This window comes from Mchenga conophoros, linkage group LG3 (assembly GCF_057382185.1).
Source record: "Mchenga conophoros isolate Kocher_MC1m ecotype Shallow Benthic linkage group LG3, M_conophoros_male_GT1.1, whole genome shotgun sequence".
NCBI classification, from domain to species: Eukaryota; Metazoa; Chordata; class Actinopteri; order Cichliformes; family Cichlidae; genus Mchenga; species Mchenga conophoros.
Genome location: NC_140528.1, coordinates 14,128,574 through 14,156,370, shown reverse-complemented (window position 1 = coordinate 14,156,370; position 27,797 = coordinate 14,128,574). Strand labels below are relative to the sequence as shown.

The 27,797-nt window shown below is 42.5% G+C and overlaps 1 protein-coding gene across 3 annotated transcripts; it reads left to right on the top strand.

The window, feature by feature from the left end:
• Window positions 1-1,106: 1,106 nt before the first annotated feature.
• Window positions 1,107-26,329, top strand: LOC146577355 (uncharacterized). 3 transcript variants are annotated; one of them, XR_014889400.1, is made up of 4 exons: window positions 1,107-1,334; window positions 11,826-12,001; window positions 23,268-24,200; window positions 24,526-26,329. XR_014889400.1 is itself a non-coding variant. In XM_085253511.1 (4 exons), the coding sequence occupies exons 2-4, from the start codon at window positions 11,914-11,916 to the stop codon at window positions 25,216-25,218; spliced, it is 1,644 nt and encodes a 547-aa protein (XP_085109637.1). In that variant the 5' UTR covers window positions 1,107-1,334; window positions 11,826-11,913; the 3' UTR covers window positions 25,219-26,329. The 3 variants fall into 3 exon arrangements, 2 of the variants coding, with proteins under 2 accessions (XP_085109637.1, XP_085109629.1); XM_085253511.1 differs by having other exon boundaries at window positions 11,826-11,931; XM_085253503.1 differs by lacking the exons at window positions 1,107-1,334; window positions 11,826-12,001 and having other exon boundaries at window positions 23,083-24,200.
• The last annotated feature ends 1,468 nt before the right edge of the window (window positions 26,330-27,797 follow it).

Genomic DNA, 27,797 nt, shown 5'->3' with positions numbered 1-27,797 from the left:
AGACACAAGCTGTGTCCCAAAACGTCGGCTGCATCCTCCGGAGGCCGCATTTGAAGGCCGATGACGTCACAGCCAGGCGACGAAGGCTGTCCCGATTCCTCGACTCCTTCAAATGCGTCCTTCATTCCCCCGAGTTTGAAGGATGGGTCGGGTGTGTCCTTCGTGGCCCACCATATCCCAGAATTCATAGCGCGGCCCAGCCAAATTTCAGCTGCCAACAATGGCGGCCGCTACTAAGTTTTAAAATTTAACGAAGGAGCACTACTTACTTACAATGAATTCCTTACACTATATAATTTTCCCGTCAGTGTTGGGGAATTCTCAATGGTGCTTGGTGCCATACCCTCAGGGACTTTAATGTTATATAAAAACACTGACAGCTCAATATCTGCCTCAGTCACTCTCCCTGATCCAGCTGAGTCAGCAGTGGGAAAAATCTGCTTTTCACAGGAACTTGGTAACAGCAATAAGAGAATACGTAGTTTATTCCAAGAAGATATCATGTCTCTCCCATATATAGAATATCTTACTGGAACTGACATGTTCCAGATATCACCTGGAAGACAGTCTGGATGATCCCATAAATATCTAATTGTGAACAAGGTGAAGGAAATCTCATATAAAATTCTTCATAAATGTGACCCAGCCAGTCACTATATGGTAACATTTAAAAGAGACATAAATACTAATTGAACTTTCTGTGGGGATCATCCAGAAACTGTGGCACATCTCTTTTGGTTCCTCTACACAGAGATTCTGGAAGAATTTAGCTGTTTTGTTATTGTCCATATTTTAAGGGAGTTTTCTTTACGATGGGAAATGTTTTATTCTGTTTCTTTAAGTTCCCCAGGAAGAATGATAAATGTTTTTTTATAAAAAAATTTGTTAATACTTTTAGCTATTTTATATCCATAAATGTAAGTTTATTAATAAAACACCATATTTCTGCCTTTTTATAAGGATATGAATTGTACATACAATCAATTTCAGACTCAACCAACAAAAAGCCTCTCAGAACAATATTTATATGTTGATTTTTTTCGCCTACTCATATCATAATTTTTTTTACTCCTGGTTCTGTATGTTCATGTTCTGTTCTTTTGTAAACTTCATCTGTTTGTATGTTGTATACTCATTGTGTTTCAATAAAGTTCGATTTAAAAAAAGGTACGTTCTAAACGAAGCTTCAGACGTCACTGATCACGTGACTCTGGCCAAACGAATCAAGCCTCGACACGGTGCTTCTGAAGCAGCGCGTTGATCTTTCTGACACACGCACCGGAGCGTCAGCTTCAAGCGGACCATCACTACGTCTCACATCTAAAGGTGTCAAGGTAACTTTGAACTGAGTTCAGTCAATCTGGAGTTTTTCCAAGTTTTCTGTTGCTCTCTGTGAGAGAAGAGCGTTAAAGGCGGGGCTCTCCAGAGTCCAGCAAAACAGGAAACCACAGCTGGGTGTGTGTAAGTGTGCAAACCAATAGAATGCATCGTGGTGGGGGGGGCATCACGGGCATTGGCAAGAAAAAAATAAAATAATCGGTCGTACCCATGCTTCCCCGACGTCATGCCAGCGCATATTGGGAATTCGTAGGCACCGATCGGTTTTCTATCAGCCATTTGCTGGGAGTAAGGGCGCCCTCCGTTTGCGAGGTGCGCCTGCTGCTGGCGGCACAGGGAGGAGAGGGCGGGGCGGCGGGGAGTCTCTGGCTGGCTGGAGCGGCATCTAATAACCAACTCGCAAAACAAAATAAAAACAACAAACAGATATTATGATACAGACTTATAATCTGCACCGATGTTTTTTCTAAATTCTATAAAGTGAGCGCGAGAGCCCTCGGTGCGCCTGCGCGCTGCTGAAGTCAAAGTAAACTTTATTGTCATCTCCGCTACAGACAGTCCAGCATATAGAGAGACGAGACGACGAGGCTGCAGTTACAGCGGTGCAAGTAAACAAACAATAAATATAAGAAGAGTAAGAAAATAAATCTACACTTTAGGACTCGGGGTAAAGGATCAATAACAATTTAAATTTATAATTTACAGTTTGATGATTTAAAGTCTCACACAACCCGTCAAAAGGGGCGGGGCCGGCTGCTTCCAAGTAGAGCACATTTCATTTATAATGATGTAAATCCAAGCCCATCATGGATTCACGATCTGAATCCTGGGTTGTGTGAAATCCCAGAAATCAACCTTAGACAAAGTGAATCTGTGAACTAAGGTGTAGGTCTGTTAGGCAGGGCCGTGCAGAGAGGTTTAAAGGGGCGGGTGCTCAAAGTTAAAAAGGGGCACATTGAACCAGGCTGAATAACAACAACACACTTTCATCAAGAGTCTAATATGGGCAACAAGGCAAAGCAAACGTAGCCGATGCTTTACCTGATGGGTACAATGTTGCTGTTGAGGGGTTGCTGTGGATAGTGCTGGAGGGCAGGCAGGGCTGGACTGGGACAAAAAATCGGCCCGGGCATTTTGACTGGAGACCGGCCCACCAAAAATGTGACGTCATTCATGGATAAAACCGCAAAGGATTCTGGGAACTTTTGACAAGCGGTACTAGCGCATGCAGGCTTTCAATTGAACTCAGTTACACAGCGATAAAAAGAAACACAAAAAATGGCAAGAAGCTGCTGTATTATTAACTTTGTGCCAAAAAGTGATTGTCTGCCAAAAACTGATTTCCGGTATTTGCAAAGAAACTGATTGCTCGTATTTAAATTGCTATAAGTAACTTGTTGGGCTATAATATGTGAAACATATGTCAAATGCATCCCTCATGGATGACATAAAGTCATACTGAGCTACAAACAACATTAGTGTAACAAGGTAGAAGCCGCAATCAGTCTTTGGCAGTGACTTTTATATAACCTTTATTTATGCCGTAAAAAAAAATCTAATTAACATTAAAAATGTGTTTTGTAAGAAGTAGTTGGACAGCAGAAATGGCTCAAATATTACAATTATTTTTCCACTACTAAGTAATTACCGTTGAGCTCAAAGGTTATATTCATACACGGTTAACGAATGTGTATTTATGAAGACGATTTGTGAGACGAACAAAGGTAAACTTACCTTTGTTCGTACGATGGTCTTTCGGTGCATTTCAAGGTCCTGTACCCATCCGTCGGTAAACTGTACCTGGGCTTGTTGCAGTGACCTGAAGTTACTAAACTTCATGAGTGTATGGACTCACTCCAAGAACCGTATAATTATAAATCTGAGCGTGGTGAAAGTTGGGCAGCACGCTGACGTCTTTTGTCCCTCTGTGTGCTCGTAAGGGTCTGACCCTTTCACTCCTTTGATTTTTCCTCGTATCTTTTCTTTGTCTTTTCGTCGAGTCTGTCTTTGTACGGACCGGCATTGTTCTCCGTTGTTTTGTACATACCTTTTTTGTGCGGCAAAGAAAAATCAAGAAGGTATTGGAACCGGAGAATGAACGTTTTGCGGTGCTGCAATTGCAAATGCTTGTATTTGATGCGGTACTTGGATTGTTTTGCCACGAGTTCCCGGCATGCAATGCGCAAAGTCACGTGGTCTGTCAATCGCTATAGGAAAAACCATAAAGCCTTTGCATGAAAACAACTGCTTTGATGTACACTGCCTTGCTGGTATATATGTATCAATCTAATAAAGTTAAACCTACACCATTCTCCCTATTCGGGATTTTAAACAGTACATAGCGGAAACAAAAAGACTGCTTGGTAGAGTTAACCTCCTGAACTATCTACAACACATGGTAGAAACCTGAAATTAAGACCAAGAACACTAGAGGTGAGACATGATCATTAATTAATATTAAAATTAATAAATGACAGATTTAGGGATATTTTCATAAAGTATTTATTTACCAAAACAATAGAAAACAGCATGGTAGCACAATATATTTTGTTAACACAGCAACCTTTAAATATGAAAGGAGACAGAGAAAGAAAGGTGAGAAAGAAGAATAAGAATAACACTTAATTGAGTTTTTGATGGCATTTTACACACAGTACTAATACAGTATCTAGAAAATATGGGAAAATACTGGCATCATATACAGTACTTACTTCTGAAGAAATTATATGGGACCCTGAAAAACAGGACACAAGTGAAAGGACAAAGAACTGTGAATGGCAATTGATGGACTTGCTCAGATGATCACAGTACTGGCATCTTTATTCCAGAAAGGAATTAGAGAAATCATATACACTAGTACTTACGTTGATGAACTTAAAAAGTTGAATGGTCTCGAACCTCTTAAACAAACAATGTATGATCAGACCCTGACAAACAGGACAGAAAGGAATAAAGATTAGATGAATATTAAAATCTATAAAGGACAGATTATGATTGAATTGTATCACCAAAGACTATTCACTCATCAATAAAAGGTCATCTACAACACTTCCACAGCAGCAACACTGAACATATCTTAAGACATGGATACCTTTATGAAGTGAAAGGACAGACAGTGAAGGTTGAGAAAGAATTGTACTTAATAGATTTTTTCAGACGATGACAGTACTGGTATGCTTACTCTAGAAAAATGGTTGAATCATATTCCATATAGTACTTACTTAAAATGAACACACTTCAGTCCTCCTAAAATGACTGACAGCATCTGAAATGAAACAATGACAGATTAAGACTGTAAGAATATATGTTTATAAATGCCTAATACTCCAATCTCATATTTATTCTATCTATTAAGATGGACAAATTCTAAGCATTTACCAATCACTTGACTTGTTTGAAGTGAAGGTAGATACTAAACGTATTCATTTAGGCAATAACAATAAAGCTGAATTTAATATTAACAATAGATAATTAGGAATGTTTTGCTCATTTTTATTTCACCTCACCAGGTTACAAAAGGAGCTTTCTCAGCAGGTCACTCTTCTCAGCTACCCTGTCAATGACCATGTCAGAGTCCAATGACATGAGAATGTCCTTTTCAGTGGCCATCAGCATAAACATCTCCAGCTTGTTTGCAGACAGGCTGCTTCGGAGTCTGCTTTTAATGAACTTGAGTGTAGAGAATGTTCTTTCACAGGCAACCTGAGTGAGGGAGAGGGTCAGCAGGTACTTGTATGCCAGCCCAAGGAGACGATAGGCATCAGACAGCATGTTGAACCGCCTGAGTATTTGATAGCAGCACAGTGGGCAATTTTTGCAAGAACCACAGCTTTCGGTCACAATTTCACTTTCTTCGTCCCATTCTTCAGATCTGTCCTTTGCTGTTCTGGTCGTGTACTCATCTACATGTGATGTCTTAAGCCTTTCCCACTGTTCAGCAAAACGTTTCAGTTCTGACTGAAGGTTATTAACTGTAGCCCTGCTGTCAAATTTAAGTAGACAGGCGCTGAGGTTCTGAAATGCATTACTTGGAAGAGAAACTGTTCTGACCTGGCTAAACTTCCTGGGGTCCAACCATGCCAAATCGGCAAGAAGAGGGCCATGTATGACAAATCGTCTGTGGATTGCTTCAATAACTGTCCAGGATGATGTTGTGCACTTTCACCTCATATGATTTCTCAGCATTGATTTGCAACTCATCTTCAGGCATCTCTCCGGCCATGCCTTTTCTCCTTTTGGCTCTCTTTTTAGGTAGTTCAGCCTCCACTTCCATGTCTGTGTTGTTCTCCCTCTCCTCTAGTTTTTGATTTGTCTGTTTCACAAATGTGTCTGCAGCTGTCTTCACAGTTGGAAAGTCCCTGGCAATACTTTTGAGGCCACCTTGTGTGGCAGTCACCATATGATGGGCAGAGAGAATGTCCATCCCCTTTGACTGGAGGTACTTTGACAGAGGAGTTGTTGCTCAAACACTCTAAGAAATATCTGTGCTGTTAACACAGTTTCATGCCTCTTTAAAGCCTCGTGCTTTGGCACAAACAGCTGGCTTTTCTTTTTCCCTCTTTTCAATGGCTTCCATCGTCAGCACTACATCAACGAAGAGGCCATCATCTGGTTTTCCAAAATGTCCAAAGATTTTCTGGAGGGCATCATGCTTGGCCCACCACCGTGTCTCACCTATTGGACTGAGGCGTCTGTGTCTTGTGTTTTCGGTTTGTTTCTCCCACAGATTAACCCTGTGATAGGACTCCTTGATGAACACAGCTATGTCATTAAGTAAATTAAAGAGTGATCCACTTTCAATGACACTTTGTGTTATGTCAGCAATCACAAGATTAAGTATGTGTGCATAGCACCACACATGAACATGAGTTGGAGACTGGGCAGTCATAAGTGCTGAAAAGCCTTTGTACTGGCCCTGCATATTTGAAGCACCATCTGTTGCATTCCCAATGCACATGGCCTTGTCTAGATTCAGATGCTCTAAAACTCCGGAAAGCAAGTTTACAAAGTACTGCCCCGTGGATGCTTCGCACCTCACTATGGAGACAAGCCTCTCCTGCACAGACTCAGTAACATACCTGATGATTACTGAACACTGATCATAACCTGTGATGTCTTGGGTTGTGTCTAGCTGAACAGAAAACATCCCAGCTTTCTGGACATCACTGGCGATGCTCTCTTGAAGGAGATGGCCAAGTGCATCAATCACTGAGTTGACAGTTGTTTTGGAGAGTAGGGTGATGAGAGATCCTCTACCTCTTGATCCACTGGTCTGATGCAACTTCTTGCTTTTTTCAATGCAGTCATTCAAATGTTCTCCAAGGCACATATCATACTTGCCTAATAACACAATTAGTTCCAGAAAGTTACCATGATCGATGGTGTTATCACCTAAAGTGTATGCAGCCTCATTCTCCACATGCCTATAGCTGAGTCCCCTCTTCCCAAGTACTTTGATCACATCCACTATACGCTCTAAAACTTGCCGTCTCTTTTTCACTTGTGCTCTGTGAGCTGACAACTGACTGCCAGCAAACAAGCTCCTGATGTTGCCTTTTGAGCACCTTAAGAAAAAAGCTTCAGCACAGGTCTGGTGTGTATTGCTCTTTTCATGCTCCTCTGTGCGCAGATGTATATGTCGCCAGTCACTCATGCCTGTTATAAATGTGCTGGTGTCAGTCAGCCTTGCAAATGCCAGACACACAAAGCAGAACAATAAATGGCGTTCTTTGCAATAAGTAAGCCACTTCCTGTTGGTGCCATCTTTACAGCTGAACACCCTCATCACAACTGCACTGCTACTGTTCTGCTGTGGGTGGTAATCTAAGAAGGCCTGTAATATGGCAGGTTCAGGGCGAGCAAAGTAATCAATGCCCTGGCTCTCACTCTCCTGCTCTTCTATCTCCCTCTCTTGCTCTTCCATCTCCCTCTCTTGCTCTTCCATCTCCCTCTCTTGCTCTTCCATCTCTCTCTCTTGCTCTTCCATCTCTCTCTCTTGCTCTTCCATCTCTCTCTCTTGCTCTTCCATCTCTCTCTCCTTCTCCATCTCTCTCTCTTGCTCTTCCATCTCTCTCTCTTGCTCTTCCATCTCTCTCTCTTGCTCCATCTCTCTCTCTTGCTCCATCTCTCTCTGCTGCTCTTCCATCTCTCTCTCTTGCTCTTCCATCTCTCTCTCTTGCTCCATCTCTCTCTCTTGCTCTTCCATCTCTCTCTCCTGCTCTTCCATCTCTCTCTCCTGCTCTTCCATCTCCCTCTCTTGCTCCATCTCTCTCTCCTGCTCTTCCATCTCTCTCTCCTGCTCTTCCATCTCTCTCTCCTGCTCTTCCATCTCTCTCTCTTGCTCCATCTCTCTCTCTTGCTCCATCTCTCTCTCTTGCTCCATCTCTCTCTCTTGCTCTTCCATCTCTCTCTCCTGCTCTTCCATCTCTCTCTCCTGCTCTTCCATCTCCCTCTCTTGCTCCATCTCTCTCTCCTGCTCTTCCATCTCTCTCTCCTGCTCTTCCATCTCTCTCTCCTGCTCTTCCATCTCTCTCTCTTGCTCCATCTCTCTCTCTTGCTCCATCTCTCTCTCTCTTGCTCCATCTCTCTCTCTTGCTCCATCTCTCTCTCCTGCTCTTCCATCTCTCTCTCTTGCTCCATCTCTCTCTCTTGCTCCATCTCTCTCTCTTGCTCCATCTCTCTCTCTCTCTTGCTCCATCTCTCTCTCTTGCTCTTCCATCTCTCTCTCTTGCTCTTCCATCTCTCTCTCTTGCTCCATCTCTCTCTCTTGCTCTTCCATCTCTCTCTGCTGCTCTTCTGTCTCCTCTGTCACAGACTTCTCCACTTTTGATGATAAATCAGCCTGGTGCAACATGTAAGGATTGGCACAGTTTGTTAAGATTTTGAGAAGTTTGAGAAACTAACCTTAAGCATAAAATGAAATTTACTATCAGTAACTTCATAGCACCCGCCCAGCAGTATATAAACTCCGTCATGCTAGTTACGCTGTACGAGTTATTCTAAGCGACTGTATAAAGTCACCACAACGAAAACAAACTACAACTAAAATTAGTTTCTATCTGACACAGATAGACAGCAGGTCATAACTTCTTACCTGAAGTTCAGTTCCTCTGCCACTATGACCGGCGGCCGCCTCGGGTCTCTCCTCCTCTTGCCACCCCTTTCCTTCATCCACATGCTGGCCTCCACCACTTGCTGATCTTGCTAAATCTATGGAAGCTATGCCATAGCTACCACCAAACAATTCAGTAATTTTCACACATTTGGCAGCGTCTGCCTGAAGGGCTTGTTTCTTTTTGGCCCTAATTTTTTCGGCACCTCCTTTCCTTTTTTTGTTCTCCATTTTCTTTAGTTCGTCTATAAGATTGCTAAACAAGGGGGAGGGTGCATCCGACCTCCTCGGCTGTAATTGGTCCAGCCCAGAGTCGATCATGACCAATTCGCCAATCCAACGCCTTTCATTGTTTATACCCTTCCCAAAAAAACACCAAAAAATCGCCAGCGGCCCACCGGGCAAGTGCCCGGTATGCACGATGGCCAGTCCAGCTATGAGGGCAGGGCTGTGTTGGTCTGAGACTGTAGAGATTAAAAAGTCCACAGGAGAGATGGTAGCTGATTAAACAAGTGTCATGAGATAATAACAAAATGCAAAGATTGGTGACAGCGCTTGGAACCATAAGGCAACAAAAACTGTGAGAAATAATTTAGGCTCTGCCTGTGAATCACTCTTTGCTTCTCTTCTTCCTTCCATCCCATCATTTCATATATCACTCTGCACTTGCTGTCTATGTGAGAACAAGGCACAACTTGCTATTGCAATAAACTATAATCTAATTATCCACACCTAACAACTCCAGCACTTAATCTATAATAAAATGATGACAGAAAAATGTTATAGCCCTGCCTTTAGTAGCCTCACACAGCTCCTGCTGTTTCCTCCTCATGTCCTTACCAGCCATGTCTGCACAATGTTATATCATGAGTAGTATTTTTTTTAAAAATCCATCTAAATAAAACACACACATGCACGCACACACAGTGACACTTTAGACCTTCTTCAGAATACTGTATATACTATGGGCATCATGGTGCTGATCCAGAATCCTTACATTATTATTTATTACTAGAGCTACAATAATAAAGCAAAGAGGAGGGGGAAGTAATAAATATGAAATAATGTCATTATGATGATTCCATTTGTTTCACTATCCACTCTGTGCAGAGGCAAAGCTTATTACATGTTTAAACTGTAGAGATACAATCATTTTACTGCTGTAACATCCATATGTTGTCTTATTTAAAATATAAATCTAATATAATCTGCTTCTTAATGTATGTTCTTTAAAATACAGCTTGTGTTTTTAATATATTATAATTATAATAATGCATAATTATGTGGACATGCATATTAGATCGTTTTTAGTGAAATATAATCCCTCCAGAAAGGCAGGAAAAGCCCAGAAACTTGCTTTAAAACTAAATATGTTCCCTAAAACGGTGACAGAGCTACAGACCCATTACAGCCTTACACAGGTAGCCAGCAGCTATGACCAGCACTACTTGTGCAGTTAATAAAAGGACAGGTAATGTTTGTCGCGCTGTTGCACACACAGCACGCTTGTTTGTTTCAGTTCGTCAGTGGCAACAAGACAGCTTACCAACGTGTACGTAATAAGCTAACACTCCTGTGTGCTACACACTACAGTGTGCGCTGTACACCTACTTACTGGTTTTGTCGCATCAGTCTGTGTCTCTGAGTTAACTTGTGTTTCTCCTACAGCTCCGGATTGCTGAAAATGCGCGTGCTCTTTGTGAGCTCGTTCCCGGCTCGTAACCAGCGCGTTCTGCCGTCAAGGGCGATCATTGGTTAAATGTGATCATGTGACTGATGCAAGCCAGATCCTTTTATTTAGCAAAACTGTGATTAATAGTTAAATATTATTGTTGAGGGGCACAGACAGGACTCCGCACGCACACACACATTAAAAAAATAATAATAATAATTAAAAAAAAAAAAAAGTTGCCTCAACAAAAGGGCACCTTGGGCACCCATCAGGAAAGGGGCGGGTGCTCAAGCCCCTCTAGCCCCCCCCTCTGCACGTGCCTGCTGTTAGGTTAATTGTGCTGATCCTCGGGTTGGGGGATTTGTGTTTGTACTGGAGCGCAAAATTCAAACCAATGGAAGATGGACAACAAAAGTTCAAAGCCATCAGGTGCTCGGGTTAGAAAAAAGAGAAAAGATGCAGGTAAGCAGACGTGTGATTGGATAATGGCAGCTCATCCTGAACCAATCAGACTAAACTCCAAACAATACATTATGTTACAGATTTTAATATTAATTAGTCATTGTTACTTGTTGATTTGTCCTTTTCTCATTGTGTGACAAATTATGACGACTGTTTGGTAGCTGTTATTGTCTCTCTCTCTCTCTTCATGTGTGTTTCTCTGGTGAAACAATAGTTTTGTGTTAATGTTAGGGCTGCACGATTTTGCATAAAATGAGAATCACCATTTTTTGGCTTAGAATTGAGATCATGATTCTGTCATAACAATAAATAAACATAAAACAACAAATGTCTCACGTTTTGTTGTTGCAGCAAAATGTTGTCCTGCTTGAAATTCCGTCTCCACCGTTGCTCGACGCTGCGTGTACAGAGCAGGTAGTGCAACAATAGAAAAATAGTTGCGGGACGGCACTGTGTAGCGTTTGTCTAGGGTGTTGATCGTTTTCCTAAATCCCTCGTTTTGCACAGTGTTGATGGAGCCATATCTTTGGTCAGGTGATAAGTGATAGCCTCCGTAATGTCTTTGTGCCTGCGGGAGTTCGACGTGTATAGGGAAGCGCTGTATAAGGTTCCCGTTATTGATGTTTGGGTGGTTGACCGGGACGGATTTTCTCCTGTCACTTTCTCGTCATCCCTGACGTGCTCTCCGTTGTTGTTTCCCTGCTAATTTTAGCATCACACGGCACAGCTTCTGTATCACGTGGTATAAGGCTCTGCCCTTGTCATTTGTTGAGCAGGAAGAGTGAGCGCTTGTTTTCATGCAGAGTACGTCCCGGATCAAAATGTGAAGTTTTACAAATCACCACTTCTTTAGTGAATATCATTTCAGTCTCAGACAATCTCGTTTCTCTTACAGAGGTTGAATGCACCTTCTGCGGATGGCGGTACCACACAGTGTGCGTGGACTTCCCCTGCACAGAAGGCAACTACAAATGCTGTGAATGCTAAATAAACAGAAACAAATGATCCCTGTTGTCTTTGCTTGATGATTGGTTTGAGTCTTGACAATCCACATTGCTGGTGTTGCATCTTTCAATGCCAGCAATGGCAGGTATCAGTGCTCAAACCTTTTGTGTTTGTTTCCAACAAGTTGCCCACCTCGGGAAACAACAATGTGTTCTTTTACTTGTCAGATGAACATATGAGACACTTTGACTCTTCAGTGCAGTGTGGAGCCTAACAAAGATCTGTTTTGTGTCCCAGCTGATCAGCAGGAGGAGGAGAGTCTGACGGAGCAGCAGAGGAACATTTTCAGCTACTTGGACTCAGCTCAGCCACTACAGAGGAAACAATGAGCTCAACACAGAAGGTGACAGACAGAGCAGGACCATATGACCAAAGATATTTATCACCATATACAGGGAGTGCAGAATTATTAGGCAAGTTGTATTTTTGAGGAATAATGTTATTATTGAACAACAACCATGTTCTCAATGAACCCAAAAAACTCATTAATATCAAAGCTGAATATTTTTGGAAGTAGTTTTTAGTTTGAGCTATTTTAGGGGGATATCTGTGTGTGCAGGTGACTATTACTGTGCAGAATTATTAGGCAACTTAACAAAAAACAAATATATACCCATTTCAATTATTTATTTTTACCAGTGAAACCAATATAACATCTCCACATTCACAAATATACATTTCTGACATTCAAAAACAAAGCAGCGACCAATATAGCCACCTTTCTTTGCAAGGACACTCAAAAGCCTGCCATCCATGGATTCTGCCAGTGTTTTGATCTGTTCACCATCAACATTGCGTGCAGCAGCAACCACAGCCTCCCAGACACTGTTCAGAGAGGTGTACTGTTTTCCCTCCTTGTAAATCTCACATTTGATGATGGACCACAGGTTCTCAATGGGGTTCAGATCAGGTGAACAAGGAGGCCATGTCATTAGTTTTTCTTCTTTTATACCCTTTCTTGCCAGCCACGCTGTGGAGTACTTGGATGCGTGTGATGGAGCATTGTCCTGCATGAAAATCATGTTTTTCTTGAAGGATGCAGACTTCTTCCTGTACCACTGCTTGAAGAAGGTGTCTTCCAGAAACTGGCAGTAGGACTGGGAGTTGAGCTTGACTCCATCCTCAACCCGAAAAGGCCCCACAAGCTCATCTTTGATGATACCAGCCCAAACCAGTACTCCACCTCCACCTTGCTGGCGTCTGAGTCGGACTGGTGCTCTCTGCCCTTTACCAATCCAGCCACGGGCCCATCCATCTGGCCCATCAAGACTCACTCTCATTTCATCAGTCCATAAAACCTTAGAAAAATCAGTCTTGAGATATTTCTTGGCCCAGTCTTGACGTTTCAGCTTGTTAGAATTAGAATTAGAATTCAACTTTATTGTCATTGCACATGCACAGGTACAGGGCAACGAAATGCAGTTTGCATCCATCCAGAAGTGCTTTAGTGATATAGATATATTACAATATATATTAGCAATAGTATAGATATGTAAGTATATTACAGAAATGGGTCTATTATGGTATGTTATAATGTACACGGTATGAAGTATGTTGTGAATATGCTATAACTATAAGTATGTACAGGCTGTAGTGAGTACAAGCTATGTACAGGATATAAATATGAAAAACTATACAGAATATGAAATAAATAACTTTACAGAAATCTGAGATATACAGCTATACAGAAATGGGAACTATGCAGGTTGTAAACAGTTGTAGGATTAAAGATTATCGAATGTACAGAATGATTATTTACACAGAGCTATACAGTAGTGCAGTTAAGATAAGTGAGGGTGTGGATAATTTCTACAGAGGCTATATAAAGTGCCAGTGGTTGTGAGTGGTGGTTCACTCCATGTTATTATTGTGTGTTTGAGGGTCCAGGGCCCTATTTCAGGAAGCCGGTTTAGTGCAAACTCTGAGTAAGTATACCCTGAGTTAACGAAAACTCTGGGTTTTCAGTTTCACAAAGCGAGTTCAGATGAAGCCTGAGTGAGTTACTATGACAACACTCTCCGTGAAGCTAACCTGCTCCCTAGCAGGTTTACTTCAACTAACCCTGACTTTCTCCGCCTCTTTGTCGGAAACCTGACTGTAGGAAGTGTCAGACATGGCGTGCCCCTTCCTTGAAGAGCCAGTAGATGTTGAAGCCCAAATTCTCCGCAGAGCTCTCCGCCGGGAGAGAGTGATTAGAGCGCGTTTGGACATTTTATCATTTCCTGATGATTTTCTGTGTGAACGTTACCGTTTTTCAGCACAATCTATAATTTATTTGAATAACATCCTCAGGGCTAATATTGCTCATGTGACACATCGCGGACATTCTCTCAGTTCTGTACATATTATTTGTATTGCACTTCGGTTTTTTGCAAACGGGAGCTTTCTGTATAATATTGGTGACGCTGAGCACGTTTCCAAGGCTACCGTCTGTCGGGCAGTCAGGAATGTTACAGTTGCACTGAAACGTCTCCTGTACTGGTTTGTGGTGTTCCCCGGTCACAGACCCACAAGATTTATCAAAGAGGGATTCCACAAAATTGCAGGTATCAGGATGAACAAAACTTAATTCATGATGTGGTGATACTTGAACTACTACTTAAATTTTACATTTATTTTCACGGTTCCCAGGCGTGATTGGCTGTATAGATGGCACTCACATTCCAATTATTGCTCCTTCAGTAAATGAAGGAGACTATGTGAACAGGAAGTCTTTCCACAGCATTAATGTACAGGTACATAGTTCCCTGTAGCATTTCAAACTAACAAATTATTTCATTATAGTAATGGATGCTAATTTGTGTTCTCTGCACTGTGAAGATCATATGTGATGCTGCCAACATTATCACAAATGTGGAAGCCAACTGCTCAGCCTCTGTGAGTGGTGGTGGTGGAGGACCCCCACCTGTTTTTCGGGCCTCCGCTTTTTTTCTGTTGGCTATAACGGGTCACATTTGAGCATACAGAGTAAGCAAATATTTACTTGTAATGTGCTCAGATAATTTCAATAAGTGCTTACAGAAAGAAAATTAATGTAGCCTCTAACTGCAATCGATTTACATCGGACAAACAGACCAAGCACTATGGCTCATAATACAATTACACCTTACCTGTTTGGACTATATTTTTATATTTCATTTTTACTTGCTGCCAGGAACGTTTGGGGCCTGTTGGGTTGCACCTGCGCTCACATCACGTCACAAAATAAAATGTATAAAATAAAAAATGAAATATAATAAAATAACGTGTTAAATGGGTGGAAATCCCTAGATCAATGTTTAAATTAACACTCACGCATTGACTCTGTCGGCTATGTTTTGCCATGCATGCTCCCTTTCTTTTGCAGCTGAGGCTGTGTTACTTTTTTTCTGCAAAATTTGCATGTTATCAGCATATGCTGCCATCAGAATTTCGGCCTCAAGCGCTGTAAAATACATTGACCGCGCCTTCTTTCCCTCCGTCTCCATGGTGACTCGCTTAATCTGTGCTCCACTAATCAGGGCTTTATGTATCCTCGTGCGTGTGCTTAACTTGGGGTTAAAGCAACTCCGCGTTGACTGAACTACTTGTTATCAGCTTTTCTGAAACCGAATATTCCGAGTTGGACATTTCGGGGTTACTCAACCCTGAGTATCATTTTTCACTCTGTGTTTTCTAAACCGGCTTCCTGAAATAGGCAAGGCAAGGCAAGGCAAATTTATTTGTATAGCACAATTCAACAACAAGGTGATTCTAATAGGGTACAGTTGTCCATTGTGGGTGTGTGTATGTTGAGTCCATAAGTTAACGTGGGTCAGATGTCAGGAGGCAGAGTTCAGGAGTCTGACAGCTGTGGGGAAGAAGCTGTTCCGGTACCTGGTGGTCTTAGTCCGGAGGCTCCTGTAGCGCCTCCCAGAGGGCAGGAGGGTGAAGAGTCCATGTGATGGGTGACTGGGGTCTTTGATGATTTTCCCAGCCCTTTTCAGACACCGCTTCCTGTAGCTGTCTTTTATGGCAGGAAGTGGTGCTCCGGCGATGCGCTGGGCAGTTTTCACGACCCTCTGCAACGCCTTCCGGTCCGAGGCAGAGCAGTTCCCGTACCAGACTGTTATACAGTTGGTCAGGATGCTCTCGATGGTGCAACGATAGAAGTTCACCAGGATGTCTGAGGACAGGTGGTTCTTCCTCAGAGTCCTCAAGAAGAAGAGGCGCTGGTGAGCCTTCTTGACCAGCTTGGAGCAGTTGGTCGACCAGGTGAGATCCTCGGAGATGTGGACTCCCAGGAACTTGAAGCTGCTCACACGCTCCACAGCCGTCCCCTTAATGTGGATGGGTGGATGTGGGTCAGCATTCCTCCTGTAGTCCACGATGAGCTCCTTGGTCTTCTCGGTGTTAAGCAGCAGGTTGTTTGTGTCGCACCACTCAGCCAGACGATCCACCTCCTCCCTTTAGGCGGCCTCATCGTTGTCACTGATGAGGCCAATCACCGTGGTGTCATCTGCAAACTTAATGATGGTGTTGGAACCATCAGCAGGTCTGCAGTCGTGGGTGAAGAGGGAGTAGAGGAAAGGGCTCATCACACAGCCTTGTGGTACACCGGTGTTCATTGTGATGGTTGATGAGCAGTGGTTATCCAGCCGGACATATTGGGGGCGATTGGTCAGGAAGTCCAGTAACCATTTGCAGATGAGGGAACTGATGCCCAGGTCTGTCAGTTTCCTGATGAGTTGTGAGGGGTGGATTGTATTGAATGCTGAACTGAAGTCTATAAACAGCATTCTGGCGTAGGTGTTGTTGTTGTCCAGGTGTGAGAGGACAGAGTGCAGTGCGATGGAGAAAGCATCCTCTGTGCTCCTGTTCTGGCGGTATGCGAATTGGTGGGGGTCCAGGGTGGGGGGGAGACAGGATTTGAAGTGTGCTAGGACCAGCTGCTCTAAGCACTTAGTGATGATGGGGGTGAGTGCTACTGGGCGGTAGTCATTGAGGCAAGATGGGTTGGAGTTTTTGGGTATCGGGACGATGGAGGTGGATTTGAAGCAGGCCGGTACCACAGCGTGGGCCAAGGACAGATTGAATATGTCTGTGAGCACTCCTGCAACCTCCCCAGAACACGCTCTAGGGCTCTAGAGTGCGACCAATTTGGTCGCAAATGCGACCAAATTTTTCAGTGGTGCGACTAAAAAAAAATATTTGGTTGCACCTGTGCGACCAACTGTTCGGGTAGCAAAAAAAAAAAAAAAAAAAAATCTGCAACCTTCCCTGTGGTCAACAACAGACACACATTTTGCCCCTATCGTGGACTAAACCAATCAGAGATAGTCAGGGGCGGGACCTCTCTGATTGGCCGTGGTCCAGTTGAAAGTGCAGGTGGAAGTGGGAGGTGAGTTGCTTGAATAAAGCGATATCAATTCATTAAATCCTGAATCGACTTTTAAATATAACTGTGTTTTGCCAGAAACGCCAGATTCTCAGATTAAAGCTCACAAAACCAGTTCAACAACAACCAAACAGCAGATGAGAGCAGGTACACGGATTCCACACAAAGACGTAAACACAGCACAGACCCGACGCATCAGAATTAACTTTGTCTTTCTCGGCTTTCTCACCCGACGGCCCGTAGACGGACACGCTGTCGGAGCTTAGCGATCCTGATGCGTCCGGTCCACGCTGTGTTTACGTCTTTTTGCGCTGATTCTGAGCTGCAGGTTTTGTCTCTCCAACCAAAATTCACCGAGCTGAATTTTGCTGTTTTGCTTCCACGACTATTAAAATCGCACTTCATGCACAGCTAGCTCTCTCTATCTCTCTCTGTACTTCAAGAACAGTTTCCCGTCTCCAATCTCTGTTTTCTGTATTATTCATTCGCTTATTACCCACCAGTCTACCGTTGTTTACAGCGCTGCGGCTGCTGTCTTTTTCTTTTCTTTTTCTTTTTTTCACTTAAATGACCTCGAACAAGAAAGCCTGTTTTTTTCTGTTGTTCAATACTGAAGAAATTTAAACTTTATATGCAGAACATTGTAGAATATTTTAAGGTTATCTGCTATAAAAAGCCAGACCAGGAAAATCTCCTTCATGTTTTTCTGTGTTTTATTCTCAGTTACTTTCACACAAAGGCATCTGCTGTGATGCTCACAATTCTGATGAAGTCAGTACTGATAAATGATCAGAATTATAATATTTCTGACTGTCTGAGGCTAAGTTGAATCGAATCGGGACTTTGAAAACCGGAATCGAATGGATTATAGAAATCAGTGATGATACCCAGCCCTAGTGAGCAGCCTAGGCACGACAGACGTGGATGTAGCTGTAATAGGAAAAGAACTATTGCTAACTTTTCTGTTAAGGCCTGATCCTTCTGAAATTCATAGCCAGTGCTCTGACACGGTGTCATCAATCTTTGAATGCTGAAAAAGCACAGTGTATCCAGAAAAACACATTATATTATATAAATTATTAGAAAATTTGTGTGCGCCTAACTTTTGTGCCGGTACGCCCATGGCAAAAAGTTAGTCTAGAGCCCTGCGCTCTGAGAACACGCCCGGGGATGCCATCAGGACCTGCAGCCTTGTGGACATTGATCCTGTTCAGCACCGCTCCTACATCGGTGGGGGAGAGAGTCAGAGGTTGGTGGTCTGGCGTCATGTCTGCTTTGGTTGTGGTTGTGGGGTTCCCCTCGCTCAAAACGAGCTCGTTGAGGAAGGAGACATCAGAGGATGCGGGGGAGGGTTTGGTGGTCCTGTAGTCTGTAATGGTCTGGAGTCCTTGCCACATGCGTCGGGGGTTGGAGTTGGAGAAGTGTTCTTCTACCTTCTTTTTGTAATGGTGTTTGGCTTTTTTGATGCCCTTCTTTAGATTAGCCCTGGCTGTGCTGTAGGCGTGTGCATCTCCTGACCTAAAGGCGGTGTTGCGGGCGTTCAGGAGGAGACAAACATCCCGGTTCATCCAAGGCTTCTGGTTGGGGTACATGGTGATCCGTTTCTGGGTGGTGACACTGTCTGTGGTTTCGGAGATGTAATCCAGTACAGATGAGGCGTACTGGTCCAGGTCTGTGTGGGTGAACATATTCCAGTCTGTGTTTTTAAATCTGTCCTGGAGCACTGCGTCTGTCCCCTCTGGCCACACTTTAATTGTCCTCACAGCAGGTTTCACACGTTGGATGAGTGGTGAATACCTAGGTGTGAGGAACAGGGAGAGATGGTCCGATTGTCCAATGTGGGGGAGGGGTGTGGCTTTGTAGGCTCCAGCCAGGTTGGAATACACATGGTCTAAAGTCTTGTCTCCTCTGGTGTGGCAGGAGACATGTTGGTGAGAGGAGGGAGGAGGGGAGGACTGTCTTTAAGTTGGTGTGGTTGAAGTCGCCAGCAACAATAAAAGCAGCTTCGGGGTGTTTGTTCTGGTGTTTGTTAATGGCTGCAGAAAGTTCTTTCATGGCCAACCTAGCATTAGCGTCGGGGGGGATATACACGGCAGTGAGTATGATCGAAGTGAGTTCTCTGGGGAGATAATAAGGTCTGCATTTGACCATTAAAAACTCCGCATTAGGTGAGCAGTGACTCTCAGTAGTAGTGGAGTTCATGCACCAAGCATTGTTAATATAAATGCACAAACCTCCACCTCTGGTCTTGCCGGAGTCATCTGCTAGCCTGTCGGCTCAGTGTGTGTGTGGCATCCTGCTAACTCGATAGCATTGTCCGGGCAGCTGTTGTTCAACCATGTTTCGGTGAAAAACATGACATTTGAGTCCATAATCCGTCTGTTGTTAGTGATGGAGACCCGTATCTCATCCATTTTGTTTGCCAGAGAACGGACATTGGCGAGGAAAATACTGGGTAAAGGTAGCTGGTGTGGTGTTAGCTTTAGCTTAGCCCGTAGCCCTCCGCGCCTACCTCGCCTTTGTTTACGATCTCGGCGCCGTCTGCGTGCACTTCCGCCCGGCCGGGGAGAGTGGGCAGCCTCCAGTGTTCTGGAGATCTCTGGGATGAGTCGGAGATCGGCGATAAAACTGTTGGAGTTGTGAGTCCAGATGTCCAGAAGCTCTTGTCTGCTGTAGGTCAGCAACGCACAGCAATTCTGGACGAATAATCCGGTTAAAAGTAGATAAAAAACCGCTAAATAGCAGATTCTGGAGAGACACTGAGCCTCGCGTTGTTCATGCGCTGTCATCTTGTGTGTCTTGTTCAGTGGTGGTCGTCTTTCAGCCTTTCTTACCTTGGCTCTGAGTATTGCATACGTTGTGCTTTTGGGTACTCCAGTGATGTTGCAGCTCTGAAATATGGCCAAACTGGTGGCAAGTGGCATCTTGGCAGCTGCACGCTTGACTTTTCTCAGTTCATGGGCAGTTATTTTGCGCTTTGGTTTTTCCACACGCTTCTTGCGACCCTGTTGACTCTTTTGAATGAAACGCTTGATTGTTCGATGATCACGCTTCAGAAGCTTTGCAATTTTGAGACTGCTGCATCCCTCTGCAAGATATCTCACTATTTTTGACTTTTCTGAGCCTGTCAAGTCCTTCTTTTGACCCGTTGCGTAATAATTCTGCACACCTGATATAGGGTGTTGATGTCATTAGACCACACCCCTTCTCATTACAGAGATGCACATCACCTAATATGCTTAATTGGTAGTAGGCTATCGAGCCTATACAGCTTGGAGTAAGACAACATGCATGAAGAGGATGATGTGGACAAAATACTCATTTGCCTAATAATTCTTCACTCCATGTATACATTTGAACATTTGCCATAACGATGTAGCTGACGATAGAATTGACACGAGACAAGCAGCTGTTGTTTATGTGCATTAAAGTTATATAAAAATGTAACAGTGCAAATGCTAATTCCTCGCTGACAGTTTAACCAAAAGGCGTTTCCAGTGGAAACTGGCCGACACATCCTGAGCATAACCATGTATAATATCCACTAAACTTCAGAAGAGGTTATACAGTCGTGGCCAAAAGGTTTGAGAATTGCATAAATATTGGAACCTGGAGAAGTTGCTGCTTAAGTTTTTATAATAGCATTTTGCCTGCACTCCAGAATGTTATGAGGAGTGATCAGATGAACTGCATCGTCCTTCTTTGCCATGAAAACGAACTTAATCCCCAAAAAGCCTTACCACTGCATTTCATTGCTGTCATCAAAGGACCTGCTGAGACCATTTCAGTGATCGTCTTCTTAACTCAGGTGAGAATGTTGGCGAGCACGAGGCAGGAGATCATCATGGCTGTATCCCGATTCAGGTTCTGCAGCTTTAAAGTCCTCAAGGGCCGCGAACTCAAAGACCGCTAAGGCCGAAGTGCGAGGCTCGTAGGCTCGTGAAATGGGACGTCTAGCGTCCGTCGCGCTGCCCTGGTTGCCTAGCAACCATGATACTAACAGTTATTTATATATATATACATATTTATATATATATTTATATTATTTCTGAGAGTGTATCATGTAACACTATAGATCAACTTAGCTCAGAATATATAAAGCATATAAACAGTTACAGCAATATGATGCAACAAACACAGCAGCTACTGATCCAAAATACTCAAAGCTTCATAGAACTGAAACCAACATTTATTTTTAGCTCCATCCTGCTGCTGATACAGACTTTAGGTTTCTGAACATTAAACTTGTTGCTGCCTTTCATAGTGTGTAACTTGAAGGCCCTGAGTACTTTCTCCCACACTGGAAACACTGGGATGATCACATTATTTGAACATTACCTAATAAGACTGATTCAGCACAGACAGTTATGTTAAACTTTCCTAGCAGTCCTTCACAAACAGGGAACAGTCTGTCTATTCTCTCCATCTGTCAGCTGCTGCTTGCTCTTCCTCCTCCTCTTCCTCACACACTGCTGAGTTTGTCCTGGTGGATCATCAGGGCTGCAAAGCCTCACAGATGATGTGCAGCAGTGGCTCCCTCAGTCTGTCCTCACTCTGGACACTTGCAGTCGTCACACATGGAAATCAAATGTGTGATAAGCTGCAGGATTCAAACACAAGTGTAACTTATAAACACATGTTCATACTTTTATTACACAATCAGAGAGAAAGAAACAGAGAGAGAGTGCAGGACAGACAGACAGGTGACAGTCTCAGGTGTACACACTGCTACACAACAGCAGCAGAGAAGCAGGATTTAGTGTTTGTGTTATTACGAGTGTAAACAAGAAGAGTTCCAGATGGTGCAGTGGACACATGTGTGACTGCTGTGATTAAAGCATCTTTCTTTCAGCTTAACGAGTGAACCGTCAGCTCGTTCAAACACACGTTAAAGTGCGTTTGGCTCGACACCACCGAACAGAGGCAGCAATATAACACAGCTAACATTAACAGTGCAGTGGATCCTGCTTGTGCCGTGATGTTCAGGACTGCAAACCGAGCAGCATCACTGACTTTCAGCTTGTTGTGTTTGTGGATATATGACTGACTTTAATTATCCACAAAATCATCACATTCTCTGTCAGATTAAGGTCGACTATTGAACGGCGTATATTTTAAAGGCTTTAAAACCAAGTTAACGCTGAAAGTACAAACATCACTAATGTCACATAACTCTGCCGACAAGGCATAGCTATGGCTATGAAATGCTCTTTGTGTATCACTTCTTCATTATGAAAGATGTCATTAATGCACTAGCAATGTCTCATCTGGAGTATTGTTCAATCATTTGGTCAGCAGCTAATAAGACAGATCTTAACAGACTTCAGTTAGTCCAGAATAAGGCGTCCAGATTAGTGTGAAGATGTTCATACTATACTAATATTGATAAAATGCATAATAACCTTTCTTGGCTTCCTGTACAGGCTAAAATATTCTATGGCTTACTTGTAGTTCTAAAGAAAGCAATTCTGTTAAACACACCACATTTATTCTGCTCAGCTGCAGTATCCAGATGAAATACATCATCATATTACACAGTTTTCAACAAGCTGCAATTTAGTAAATGCTCGAGTTAAAAGTAACGTTTTGTAAAACTGTTACATTTAGAGCAACTTTTAAAAGGGATAAGTTGCCTTAAAAAATTAGAGAATTATTCAAAACTTCAATGAACACTTAAAAGCCGATTTACAGAGCTTTTAGTTGTTGTAAATATTGTAAGACATGATTTGTTTTTGAAATTTGTGTAATGTGCCTCAATGTTATTGATATTATTATTATTATTATTGATTGCTTATATTTGAACAATTGTGAAACCTCACTGTGGATGTAAGAGTGAAATTATGTGGATATCTTGAATCCACTTTATTGTGTAATATTTTATGTGAGTATTTGACGGAAGACGAGCAACATCTGTTGTGGAAGCTAACGGGGTTCGTTTAGAATAAACAAACATAGGATTTATTATCACTGAATAATTCTGTATAAATCTATACAAATTATAGAAATATGTAATAGGAAACAACAAAATAATCTAAATTATAAAATAGTGTGTGTGTGTGTGTGTGTGTGTGTGTGTGTGTGTGTGTGTACAATCAGGAAGGATGGGCATGATTTTAGTGTTTGAACAGTCATGAATTATCTTTAACAGCAGGTTGGATGTAATGTGTTAGAACTACCAGCAGGTGGGGATAAGAGACCTTTAAGGTGTTTGGTGCCACGCTCCACCTTCAGGTTTAAAACTAGTGTTAATGGAGTTTGAAGGTTGAGTTTGTTCCATGACTGCATTTCACTCACTGCCTCTGTTTGTATCTCTGTCACTGCAGGACCAACATGGAGCCAGAAGTCAGCGCTCTCAGGAGGCCGACAAACCTCACAGAAGAAAGGGAGAGAAAAAACACACCTGTGACGAGTGTGGGAAGGGTTTTACTGTGAGGGCTTCACTAAAACGGCATCAGGTCATCCACACTGGTGAGAGACCGTTCAGCTGTGACTTGTGTGGGAAGGGTTTTACTGTGAGGGCTTCACTAAAACAGCATCAGGTCATCCACAGAGGAGTTAAAGCGTACAGCTGTGATCAGTGTGGCAGAGCTTTTACTCAAAGTAGCAACTTACAGAGGCATCTAGTTACCCACTCTGGAATTAAGGCATACAGCTGTGACGAGTGTGGGAAGGGTTTTACTGTGAGGGCTTCACTAAAACGGCATCAGGTCATCCACACTGGAGAGAGACGGTTCAGCTGTGACTTGTGTGGAAAGTCTTTTTCCTTGAAGGATTCCCTAAAACAACACCAACTCATCCACAGTGGAGTTAAAGCGTACAGCTGTGATCAGTGTGGCAGAGCTTTTACTCGCAGTAGCCACTTACAGAGTCATCTAGTTACCCACTCTGGAATTAAGGCATACAGCTGTGGTCAGTGTGGCAGAGCTTTTACTCACAGTAGCCACTTACAGAGGCATCTAGTTACCCACTCTGGAATTAAGGCATACAGCTGTGACATCTGTGGAAAAACTTTCAGCCAGAGAGGGAGCCGAAATATACACCTACGCATTCACACCAGACATGATGTGTACTGCTGTGAACAGTGTGGCAAACAGTTTACAACAGATGCACAGTTACAACGACACATGTTTACCCACACTGAGGAGAGACCTTATCAATGTGACCTGTGTGAGAAGACTTTTAAATCTCCACGTCACCTGAGACGACACCAACAGATCCACACCAGAAAGAGACTCTACAAGTGCAGCTACTGTGAGGTATGTATTTATATTGTTATCTTGTCATTTTAGCCTGACTGTTTGGAACAACTCTGCTCATTAAACTGTGTTAGCATGTTAGCAATTCTACTGCATGGAAAAGCAGCTCTGAGTGATTATTCAGATTTTCCTTTCAGTTATGATTTTAGTATTACTGTAGTATTATGGTGGTAGTATTGTAGTTATTGCAGCCCAGTAAACTGAGTGTGTTAACTGAAACAGTCAAATGTAGTTGGACATCTGCAGAGATGCTCTTTATTTCAGGCGACGTTCAGGATACAAATGTTGAAGGACTGACTTACACTGTCTTTGTGTCTTTGTTTAGAAGCAGAGCGACACAGATGGATCCAGTTCTCAACCCTGTCATCACTGTGGTGGTGGGAAAGACTTTCATTGTGACCTCTGTGGAAAAACTTTCAGTCGGCAAAAGACCCTAAAACTACATCAACGTAGACACACTGGAGACAAACTGAAATACTGCAAAGAATGTGGGAGAAGCTTCACCACATCACATCGCTTAAAACAACATGAACTGATTCACAGTGGGGTTAAAAAGCACCTCTGTGATCAGTGTGGGTCATCCTTCACCACTGAAGGTGAGCTTAAAAGACACAAACAAGTCCACACAGGAGAGAAACCACACAAGTGCAGCTACTGTGAGAGAAGCTTCTCACAGTCAAGTACTCGTAACAGGCATGAACGTACACACATGGAAGGAAACTACAGCTGTGACCAGTGTGACAAGAGCTTCAGGAATCTCAGTTCATACTCTGCACACAAACGATCCCACGTTACTAATAAACTGTTTCACTGTTACCAATGTGCCCAAACATTCACCTCATTGTCTGCTCTGTGCAAACATCAGCGCGATCACTCAGGGCTGAAATCACTCCCATCACTGGATCACAGTGAATCTGAAGACACAGAAAGATCCTCTGGTTTCTGTGTCAGACTCAAAAAGCTTGAGATCAGGCTCCACAGAGTTCAGATAGAATCATTTAAACTTGTGTTGAACTGAACTGGTTGCTGGGCTGAACTTCTACATAATACAGATCTACATGGGATCTTCTTTTCTGTGTTTTACTGAGTCAGTTTTGTCCTTTTTTCTCTGTCCTGGTTTTGCTCGTCTGTAAATGATTGAAACTCAGTCAAATAGTTCATTGTTCTCCAGCAAAACGTTTTGGAAACTCATGTTTAACATTTAAAACTCTGACATGTTTTAGCACACAAGGCTTCATCGGGGGAGTTCACTCATGATTGGACCATGAGAACAAAGGTTTGTAGTTCTTTCAAAGAGAGTCTTGGAGATGTTTGATGTTTCTGTTTCTCTGAAACCACCTGAAAGAAAAACTATTTTTCTTGCTTTATGTAGTGTGGAAGTTTTTAATGTTTCTTCATCTGTGATGTTCTTGAATGTGTTCACGTGAAGATGGTACAAATAAACTGTCCTTTCAGCTTTAGCTCCTAATTTATTCATTATTTATGGATGTAGCACAGCAGCCGTCTCTTGATTAACACATGGAGGGCTCGGGATCTGATGGTGTCGTCTCCCTAAATTGCCCACTCAGTAAATCTCACTCATGGCCAAGAAATTGAAATAGACCTTGTTTCCCTGCTGGATAGTGATCCACTGTAACTCTGCTCCTCCTTCCTGTTTAGGATTTCTGTGGCTGAAGTAAAATTCCCTCCATCCATCACTTATCCCAGCTAACCCAAAGTGAAATAAAGTTTTGCTCGTCTTAAAAAAGCATTACAATAATGGGCATTACCAATGCAAACTGAATGATACAGAAGATGAAAGAAGAGACTTTGATCAGTTAATAAAGCTCATGATCTTGATTCATTGTGGCTGCTACACAGATACTTCTGGGTCACTTCTCTCAGTTAGGAACCTTCCTCACCAAACTGACTGTTGGACCACACCCCTGGTTTCATGAGAAATTGTTTCAGCCATGATTTCTCTTCCTGTATTTCAGAGTAAAGACTGAAGTGACAAATGGAAGCATGTTTAAAAAGCACAATGTGAGAGAGACGTTGAGGTCCTTAGAAGTTACCCTGGGTTTTACTGTCACCCTGCTAGATGTTACACACCTTGTTATTGGACTGATTTCTACTGCTGGACTACTCCTGCGGAGAGTAACAATACTCTTACTAATTAGCTCCCTTTCACAGCTTTGGGGATATTTATTTTTGTGTTTGCAGCGCTGTGAGCCAGAACAGCGAGAGAAAAATCTGCAACAGCGACGAGCCGAATGCTTACGTGAATCGCAGCAGCTGCACATGTGCTACGCTGAATTAGAGGATATCTTTGCTCTGGATTTCTATTTCTACTTTTTCATTTCTATATGATTCTTCTTGCGTCTAAACAAAGATGATTCAATTTGCTAAATGTTGATGGCTCTTCGTGCTCAGGTGTAAATGAGACGTAATATTTGCTCTTGGTTTGGTTCTCCTGTACAGAACCTTGCAGTACAACAGAAACCTAAAAACATTATTTGTAGTTGTTATTCTTAGTTGCTCTGCTGCCTAAATACCACAGGGTCTGATTATGAAGTTATTGAGCTGCACATACTTTACGACCTGCTTAATTTCGAGGTCACAGCATCTGTAGAGCAGCTGGAACATAATGAAGTCTACAAGGTTAAAGTTTTCTCTTCAGTTATTGTTCTTTCTGCTGCTTGGTTTGATGGATCTGAGAGCTTTTGTTTTTATTATTGTTATTATAATTATCATTAATATTTTACTCTCTAGAAGCTTTAAAATAGTGTTTGTGTTTGAAAAAATTGATTTAAGAATTGAACAGAAACATCTGTCCTTCTGAAAATCGCCCAAAGGCACGGAGACAAAGTCAAAGGATGCAACCTGTAACTTTCTCTTCCTTCATGTCAGGACCATCATCCATGATTTATATAAAATGCATATAGCAACAGTAGCACTTTAGTTTGGACTTTATGATTTCTGTAACTGGAAAATATTATTTTGTTTAAAGACAGAAGTGACCGCATAGTTGCAACATCAAAGGGAAATATGAATTAATTAGCATCAAGTATATTTGTTGCTTAAGCGTTTGCACTATAACTTAAGTAGGATTATAACTTTTAAGGAAGGAAAGATTTCAGATATTTAGTTCACTGTTTCAGTTATTTTATATGAAATTAAAACATTTACGTTGGTCAAATATGATGCTCTAAATCAAATAAACGTTTGAAAATAAATGATGTATTTTTAAATGCTGCAACAAATGTTCACAAAAAGTAACTATAATTAAAACCAGTTAAACAAAATCAAATGTTTGAATCATGCTTAACCAAATGCCAGGCTGGAGAGCTGAACCTAAAGTATACGTAGAAAGATTTCAACATCTGAGCAGTTTTTAATGTTTTTATCACATATAAATGTCACAGCAGTGGGTCCTGGCCCAATGCTTTGTGTTTTTGGTTTTCTTTGACTCTTGTTTTTCTTGGTTTTTGTTCTTCTTATTTATCAGGCTCTCAGTAATCTTAGTTCTCCCTCCCTCAGTGTTCATTTCAGCCTGTGTTTAGTTTCTGTTCCCGTGTCCCACGTTTCATCGTTTCATGTCGAGTCAGCCCTGTCTCT

Bases quoted from the DNA above. Each gene is read 5' to 3' on its own strand.
- LOC146577355 (XM_085253503.1), top strand. From the start codon at position 23,220: ATGACTGCATTTCACTCACTGCCTCTGTTTGTATCTCTGTCACTGCAG. The intron at 24,201-24,525 runs GTATGTATTTAT...GTCTTTGTTTAG, and splicing joins ACAAGTGCAGCTACTGTGAG to AAGCAGAGCGACACAGATGG.